The 9439-nt window shown below is 37.5% G+C and overlaps 1 protein-coding gene across 1 annotated transcript in view; it reads left to right on the forward strand.

Annotated features, from left to right (window-relative positions):
- PTCD2 (pentatricopeptide repeat domain 2) overlaps nucleotides 1-5093 on the forward strand; it is a gene marked incomplete at its 5' end in the record, with an annotated part of 12260 nt that extends 7167 nt beyond the window's left edge. Inside the window, 4 exons of the mRNA XM_009071630.1 lie at nucleotides 898-1011; nucleotides 2547-2621; nucleotides 3395-3508; nucleotides 4805-5093. Of these exons, the coding sequence (XP_009069878.1) occupies nucleotides 898-1011; nucleotides 2547-2621; nucleotides 3395-3508; nucleotides 4805-5029 (528 nt within the window). The remainder of the gene's footprint in view (nucleotides 1-897; nucleotides 1012-2546; nucleotides 2622-3394; nucleotides 3509-4804) is intronic.
- Between the last annotated feature and the right edge of the window lie 4346 nt (nucleotides 5094-9439).

The raw sequence follows: 9439 nt of genomic DNA on the forward strand, positions 1-9439 counted from the left end.
GAGAGACTTGATGCCCCTTGAGCTTACCTGTATTTTTTGCTCAATGAAAAGGGAGCATGAGCACAGTAAGAAACTGGGCTACATCAGTTCTGTGAGTGTTTCCTTAGCACTGTTTTTCTTTTGTAGCAAAGTGAGATCCCAAAACTTTTTTATTTTGTTCTTTCTCTCCAGATCTGAGTCAGTTCAGCAATTTGAAATATTAGCATAGACCCTTCCCAAACTCAGCTGGAAACTATTTTTCCCTTTCCTCATGTTTTAGGAAGATGCTAGCTGAGGAAAAAGTTATACCACTAGACTAAACTTCCTCAGGTTTCTCAGTTAACCACAATGAAACTGAGCGCTTATGTGATAAAAAGGAGATGGTCTAAAATAGCACCTCAGCAGTAATTTACATGGTGCTTCTGAAATTCTCAGTTCTAATGAATTAAGGCTGCCTTTAGGTCTGCTGTAAGTTCTTTGTAGAATCTTTGCATGTTTTTTACATGGTGTGCAGTCAAAAGGCTTGGATTCATGGCATGTGCAACAAGAAGAGGTTCCTGAGGCTTCTGTTTTCTACTGCTTCTGGCCTTACAAGTGTTTTCAGTAGAGATTCAGGATGATCTGGGTTGTTACATCTCTTGTAGAAGCCAAAACAGTTAGGGCAAGGTGTAGTTATTAAAATAATGGAAGTTATTTTCACCCTCTTCTGACCTCTGCCACTTTCAGTATTGTATTTTGATGCTGTGTTGCTGAAGAAGTGCTGCATAGAATCTGCTTGGTTGGGTTCAGATACATGTTGCCTTGGTGATCGTACAGTATGTTGACTTCTGAATGCCTTCTGAATGTGATTGCAATTGCTTACAGTCCCTTCAGATCACAAGAATAACAAGTGCAACTTCCTTTGAAATTTCTGTGCAGGATAGTCTAGAATCTTCCAAAATTTCTGCAAAACTGCTTGAAGAAGCACAGCTAAAAGGTGACGTGTTACCACTGCGAGCATACTGCTTTGCCATGGCAATGGCTCTCAAACAGGTACAATATCTTTTGTTTTCATTTGTGCCTGGGTCTCTATAGTTTTATTGTAGAAAGACAGTTGGCTCTGAAAGGAAGCTTCCTTTTCCTGGAAAGTAAACTAGAAATGGAGAAATCGTAACTGATCTATGAATAACTTCAAGTATTGGAACTTTAAGGCTCCTGAAACAGTAGGATTATAGACAACTCCCACATGGATTGACTATGGAAATTCTGAAATCTAAACGTATGTCTTGAGTCTAATGCACAGGTGTTTTGTGCTAATGACAATGCTATCTAGATTATTTTTGGGAAATGAAAGAGTTGGACCAGCAGGTTAGATGTAGCCATGGATCTAGTCCTGCAGATGCTGCAATTTAGTGATGATTTCCTTTAAATAGAATTAAAATGAGAGTTTAAAATATTGTGCAATCATCTCGTTAACATGTTTATCTTGGGAGGCAGATGGAAAGCTATGAAGTGTATTGCCCTATTGTCTGGGAGGTGGCCTGTCTCTCTCCACAATGTATTTCTTCAGGGGGAGGTTTTCATATATGTCACGTGCCGAAGTACTGATATGAAGAGATTCTGAGGCAGGACAGGGTGAAAGATTGAGCAGGAGAATAATAATTAACAAATTCTAAAGCCTTGGTTTTCCTCTGCTGTTAATTTGTATATACAGCTTGACTATATTCTGAACCTTCTCTGTTTCATGTTTTAAATAGGTCAGAGACACTGTAAGGGCTATAGATTTGATCTTATTCACAAATTTGAATGAATTAAGTAGAATTATTAAAAGTTTCTTATGCACTCTGTGAACAGTGATGCTGAACAATAGCATCATTGAAACAAATTGATATACGTGTGATGGCATGGTAGGACTTCTTGTTAGTGTTGAGAAGAGTAAAAACAAAATCTCTGTCTCTGAAATAACATGAAATGTGCTTGATGCTCTTGCTTTTTGTAAAAATCATATAAAAGTCTTGTTTTGCAATTGGAATAATGCTCCACATTGCATTTAACTGTTCCTTAACCTGCATGATCTTTGACAGTACATCATGCTGTGAGTAAGATATTTCTTGATCCCAAGTAACGTTGCTTGGTCTAGTAAATGTCAGTGTAACATTTACTGTCTATACAAATCAGTTGATGACATAGATACAGTACTGTAAATGTGTATGTCCGAAAGGTTAAAAGTGGTGGCAAGGATAAATATCCACATTAACATACGCTACACATCTTTGAATTACTCTAACGTGTGCCGAACTGAACATGTGTGTAGGTCTTTTATATTTTAGGTCATCTCCTGCTCAGTGTTGGTTACAGGCATCACACTGTGCTAAAGAGCCAGATGACATGGGAACTGCGGCATAGGGTGTTTCTTGAGCAGGCTGCATGCTGTGTGGTGTCTGTGGGTCTTAGTGAAGGCTTCTAGGTGCTGGTTTGTGATTTATTGTGAAGTTGTGAAGAATTGTTATTTTTCTTGAATTTTTATTGTGAAAGTTTGTGACACATGTTTAACTGTGTTTTTTTTATTATTTATAATTCCTTCCTAGAACGATGTAGCACAAGCCAAATTTTATTGTTCCCAGATAATGAAAACAGAGAACAAACTATACAGTAATCTTAAAGTAAGTATGCTTGCTTTGTATTAAAATCTTGCAGAGGAGTGTGCTATACTGGACAAAAAAACCTGCCATGTGCAAAGTAACAGAAGGCAGGCTTCATAGTAGCACAGGTGCTTGTTAGTCATGTTGCTGGGCTTGTTTTTTAGCCAGCAGACAAATTCTGTCAGGTGAATGACTTACATTCTGAATTGTTAGCAAGCTCGACCCATTTTTTAAAAATCATTTCCTACCACAGATGGAATGTAAAGTAGACCAGTTCTACATCTGTGAGTATAGACCCGTGGACAGTTTCTAATTATGACACTGTGACTTCTTGCTTTCTTGTTGTGAGAGATTTAAAAAAACACGGCTCCAAGTGTGTGCTTTCCTTAGCTGTGCTCTGCCCACTTCAGGTCTCCTTCAGCCCTACAAACCTTAATCACATGTGTACATGCAACAATGTACTTTACTTGCACAGTCTACAACCTGAGAGAAAGTCTACTGCATGTGCCATGAAAGTGACCTCTCTAAGCTATGGTAAAAAATGCTTTATTCAAGAACAGCTAATGCAGCTCCATCAGCAGAGCTCTGCCTCCAGGTTCACTCTTCCTTTCCAGGTCCCAGTAGTGGAGAAAAACAAACCTCTGCTTTCTTGATGGTTAATGGATTTTAATCAGTGCAGCATCTGGCAATTTATTTTGTCCTGCTTTGCTTAATGTCTTCCTCAAACACTTAAAAAAAATTGCATTCTTACTTCAAGTACTATTTGTGTGGTATGCTTTTATTTTATTTTTAAGGTTCTTGTCCAGCTCAGATCTGGTTTGCTAGAAGAAGTGATAAAGACTTTAGAGGCAGCAGTGGAAGTAGATACTCCTCCCTTTGTGAAAAAAATAGAGTTTTCTGAGCAGGTGGTAAGTATACAGTAATGAGAGGGCACTTCAGGTGTCTGAGTTCACCATACTAAATTTGTTTGGGTTCCGATGCATTCAGATGCCAAGACAACTGTCTGCCTTCTTGAATTGTTTGTCAAAACACTTAGCTGTTCACATTTTTTATTATGGATCTTGCTCATAGAAACTAGTATTTCATCTGAATGTAGATGAAGCTTTCCCTAGTGGCATTAAATAATTTAATCCCTTGCCTTCTGTGCTATTTTCATTTGATATGAGAATGAGAATACAGTTCTGATCACAGTGATGTTGTTAGGTTCACAATATTTGCAAAGATCTGTGATACTATACAGGGAAGTGTGATATGGATAACTGCAGCTTTTGCTATTTAGTAGTATTTTACTATGAAAACTAGCTTTTACAGTCTTCATCACCAAGAATCCTCCCTTCAGAGCAAACATGTAGTCCTAATTGGTTTAAGCTGCATTGGTGGTGCTTTTTTCTGAATCTTATTAGTGTATTCATTTGAACATGCCTGTAGAAAAAAGCATTTTAAGGTTGCATGAATAATTAAATACTTAGCCTTTTGCTGCTGCCTATTAAGCAAAATTAATAACTAGCATGTAAAATAAATATTAGGGGGCATACCCATCAAAACATATCCCATGTATATTAACTGCTATGCTGAAAAGAAATTCTTTAAGCAGTATTTCATTTTATAATGTCATTGCAATAAATGTTGCATGTGTCGGTGTTGTATTTTGATTTCATTTTGGGAAATTTTAGCAGCCAGAGGAAGACTAAGTATTAGTCCACAAAGGGTTATAAATCAAAAATATATTTTAAGATATTTACTTAATATTTGAGCTCATACTGTGTGCATGGCATACAGAACTTCTCAGTGTTCTATAGTCTGATTTTTATTGATTTGTACTGTACACTTACTTGTGTACATAATAATATTTAGAATTGTGCTGATCTGGAAAGTAGATTGCAGGAAGCAATTATGTTTCCTGGATTTAAGTAGAAAATAATTGTGTTAGTCTATACCAGGACTGAAAGTAGGACTGTACAACTTTGGGGAGGTTTTAAATCTAATAAACTTTCTCTAACAGTTAGCCAGTGCATTTCCACCATTGCCTGGTGATGCATAATGTGTGCTGTGTAAAATCCTTGTGTATGAGTCATTGCCTCAGCCACCTATCTTACCCTGTGTACTTGTTTTATTACTGTGAGTGATTGCTTGTCTTCAATATGGTGATGGAACGAGATCTTCACTTGCTGAATTGTAACAGTCTGTCATTTTCTCTTCCTTAGCTGGCTACAGTCAGGGAAAAGATGGAAGAAAACCCTGACCTTTCTCTCAGATTAGGAAATATTTATATGAAACTGCAAGCTTCGGGACGGATAACCATGTGCACACTGGAAGACATGCTTTTCCAGATTCGTAGTTCCAAGAAGACCACTGCAAAGCTTTTAAATCAGAAGCAATTGGGCTATCAGGCTGCTAATCCACTTCAGTCAAATCTGTTGTTGGAATAGCTCGGTATTTGCTAGCAGCAAATACCATCAGCCAGGTTCAAATAAAATGTCTTCTCCCCTTTTCCCCAGTGAGCAGTTCTAAGTTACTTGTGTAAAACTGTATTTTAAATACAGATAATATATCGTCCACATTTCAATTTTTATGCCAAAACCAAGCTGTGATGGTGGGTATTTCTGTGTTACTCAGAAATGGAGTGATAGAATGGTTTGAAGTTTTTCCTTAGGCATTTCTGTCAGGATTTTCCTATGCAAGACATTTTGATGGAAGTGAACAAAATAGTATGAGCATCTGACCTGACTCCTGTGGTTCCTGAGAAGAAAATTTAGTCTTCTTCAGATGTAATGTTCTGACTGTAAGGACAGATGCACCCCAGAGTCCAGATAGAAGAGTATGGATGGCTTTAACTGTTTTTTTACAAAGTCTGTACCTCTCAAGAGAATTGAGGTGAAGGAAACATCTTTTGTTCCCTTTAGTATCTTTTTCTTCCAAAGCAATATATTACTATGGTTTTTTTCATATCAGCTGGGATTATGGAAATGCTATGGGACAGAACATGGCAACCAGGTGGTTGCTTTCTCGCTTGAAGGTGATTCCTGATCAAAAGTCAGTCTCACAAATGGCTTACTTCTAGTTTTCTGATACTAAGCCTCCCAGGATAAGCAGACCTTGATGCAAATTTGCAAGTAAGTCTGAAAAAGTTTCTTAGAACAAGTATGATCACATTTTTAGACTATAACTACATCATCTGCATAGTTCACTGATATGTAGAGGAAGGGATGATCAGAAAAAGTCCAAAGAAGCTTCATGTTGACCCAGCTTTAATGATTCCAAATCAAATGTGCCTGATTCTAGTAATAAAAAGCTGTTTGTAACTGTGAGTCCTATATTGGTACTGGCTCGCCGTCCAGAATAGAAGGAAATGGACGCAGCTGTACCTTGGCTCGCATTTGGGTGCATCTGGTTTGCTTCTCCATATGAAGTTATGAGCCTGTTGGTACAAAACTTGACAGTCCTGTGAGCACAAGGTGGAGCCCAGCTTGGTACTCTCAAAGTTGGGCTGTATTATCTTTGCTCTGGCTTCTGTTTTTCATTTTGCCTCTGCCCCACTCAAGCAAATGTCAGAGGGTTCTTCTTGTGAATGAATATGTGTTATATCAAACTTTATTGAAGCCAGTGAGCCACTCTGAAGAAATGAAAACCCATCCAAGCAGAAACACAACTTTAGTTTCAAAGCAAATGTGGTTGAAGGTTTCCTTCTGAGGCTTTAACACTGTAACTCAATTTGTGTCAAAATATATCCTGTTAATACTAAAACGCACAAACCTATTGCCCAGTAGATGGAATTTCATGCAAGTTTAAGCGAAGAATAAGTTTGTACCACCTTTTTGTGAAATGTGTGCACACTTTTTATGAGTGGTGCTATAGACTAAAGTACTACTTACATTAGTCTAAGACCACAGCTATTACCTTCTATGTAGCATGTAATTCAACACATAACTCAGGAGTACAGGTTTTTAAGCCTTTTCCCTCAGCTGGAAATTCTTTCAACACTTTGGATACTATATGGACCCTTAAGAAACTCCCGAACTTTTCTCCGCAAATACATTTGATGGGGGATTTGTAAAGGCTGCTTGTAGTGTGACAAGGATTAGTGGCAAAAAAAATCGAAGGAATGTACTACTCTTCAGTTTACTCTGTTAGTACTATCAGGACAACTGTCTGATGTTAAAATTTATAAATGCCATATTTTTTTATAGGCAACAGAAGACAGTTTGATGTATTTAGCCTTAAGTAGGAAATTTATAATGTCAGTTCTGTTTAATGTCTTTATTTAGCACTTTAAAACTTGTATTAATTGCAAGAAATGGGTGAATTTCTAGGACCTAGATGCACGTGTTTGTTCATTCTGTTGATTAAGTTCCTGAGGCTGTATCCTACCTGAGGCTGGATCCTACCTGCAGCTGAAGTAATGATTACTTCTATTAAAATTGTCAATATACCTGATGTTTTCCATTCGTTGTTCATTTGACTACTTGTTTTCTTGAGACTGATTTATTCAACCTAACTATATGAAGTTGATTAAGTTTTTTTGAAGAAATAGCATTTCTTTGTCTTGGGAAAGAAGGGAGATGCCCTTAAATAACTAACAGTACTTCAGTAGAAGAACAAAGCAGGGACCCAGTAAAGATTAATGAATAGGTTCAAAGAAACACACACAAAATTCGACATTAGAATATTGAATGTTGCTCCAGAAGTGTTGTAGAAGACTGGTAACATCTCCCCTAGGGGAAAAGCTGGGAGAAATAAGCAATTCCTAGTATTTATGCAGCTGATTTCCAACAAAATCTAATTTGTGTTGTTTGCATAGAGACTTGTTAATTGGGAAATTTTGGATTTGAGCGTGTGTTTCTAAATTTACCTTTTGGTGCATCAAGGTCCTAAGCACACTGGCTTTTTTGCAGAAGAGTCTTTCTTCAGCTATGTGTTTAGTTGAGTGTAATCAGGTGTTATTGGCTTCTGGTTTTCCAGTGCCCAAGACAAGAAACCAAATTTGTCTAAAGGTAAGCAAATACTTAGGGGGTTTGCTGTTTCAGAGTGGCTGGAATGTCAAGGGCTGTTACTAGAGAGCTGTCTTGGAGACAGCCTCAGATGTGCACTATGTTATTGCAGCTTATACTAAGCTTTTAGTAAGGATGAACATGAACCTTGAAATTAATGAGAAGTTAAGGTTTTTTAAATTCAATTATCAGATTTGAGTTATTTTACAATCTGGAAAAAAACCAAGGCATTTGCATTTCAAAGTGAATAGTTGCATTGTTTTCTCTAGGTTTCACTGCAAGAGATTGTGTAGGAAGTGCTGCTTAAAGTGTTATGTAGTAAGCAGCTCAGATGAGGATCTGAGGTTTCTTTTGGGTACTGTTGTGTGGAAAAGGATTGCTCTTTATCATATTCAAATGTTCTTCCTGCTGTAAAATGAAACATGAGTTTCACACATGTCCTTGCACTCCAGCGGCTTTTAGGAAGTGATCCAAGAGACAGCAGGTGGCGTTTCTTGATCATACTTTCCTGCCACGCGATTTCCAGGGATAATTTACCTGCAGTGTCACTTAGGGCAGAATGAATAGTTTGGCTTATTTTTCATGTATGCCATATAAAAATGGAAAATCCAGGCAAGAGTTAGCAATGTCTAATGGTTGGTGATAACTGCAAACTTAGAGATTTACAATGCTTAGTTTGAAACTAACTGCATTTTTTGAAACAACTAATCTTTCCTTGATCACAATGGAGTTTTTACAGTATTCTGTGAAAATACTCATCAATGGCCTAGAAGACAGGCTGTTGGTGTAACTGCTAGTACACCAATGACATTTATTAAGGGCTTACATTGCTATACCTCTAAGAGAAAGTTGGGCACCTTTTCCGACTTGAATTGTGAAAGCATTCATTTTTATGTACAGATGGGATCTGCATCATGTGGAGTCTTCAAAGGACTGATAGTCCTCTGCTATAGATGCATCTACATTTGTCCATGAGTTAATGCTTCATTCTTTTTCATATTTCTTTCTACAAACATCTTGAGTCTTTGTAAGGAAAGTTCACTTTCTCTGTGTTTCTCCTAATTTAATTTGCTGCTTCAAAACATTAGAAATGAAGGTGAAAGGCTTAGTCATTGCAGGAGAGCTCAGGAATGCTTCCAGGCCTCAAGTGTTTTTATGTATTTAATAAATCTTCTACACAAGCTTAAATAGCATATGAAACAATGACTTGTTAGAAGTTTGCAGCAATATAGAAAGTGGGAAGACCTAAGTGCATAGGTCTTACAACTACTCAGCTTTGTGTTTGTTTTTTGGTTTGGTTTGGTTTGATTTAGGTTTTTTTCAGAATTGTTTCTGGTTGTTTTATTGCAAAATAAGCAGACTGCTTTGTTGTTTGCTTTTTTTATCTGCATCTGTTGTGGCTGCTTACATGTACTTCTGCTGTCCCATACTCCTTAGAAAGTTTATTAAAAGTAGATGTTGCTTATTCACACCCTTCATTCTCTGTTTCTGTTAACCTGCAGCTTATGAACAGTGTTTTGAACTCAGCAAATGTCTGTCTACTCCCCTTCCAGGATACTTTCTAAGCCACTTTATTTTCATCTGAATGAGAAATTTAAGCAAAGAGAGGAACTAGGAAGACTTAAAACTGCTACTGGTACTGGCCCCATGTTTTGTAATGTGAAATATAGTGCTGTTTTGTGACCGATCTTGTGCCATTGAAGATAGTTGGCTGTAGACCTTCAGAAGTTTCTGATGTGTCTGTTCTGTGCAGTTGTCTGGACCTCTGAATAATTCCAGCAGCATGTGCAGTGAAAACCAAGATAGTCTGACTTCAACTCCCCAAGCACAGATGCTGTTTTTGCCAAGTAC

The sequence above is a fragment of the Acanthisitta chloris genome, unplaced genomic scaffold (assembly GCF_000695815.1).
Source record: "Acanthisitta chloris isolate BGI_N310 unplaced genomic scaffold, ASM69581v1 scaffold2513, whole genome shotgun sequence".
Classification (NCBI taxonomy): Eukaryota; Metazoa; Chordata; class Aves; order Passeriformes; family Acanthisittidae; genus Acanthisitta; species Acanthisitta chloris.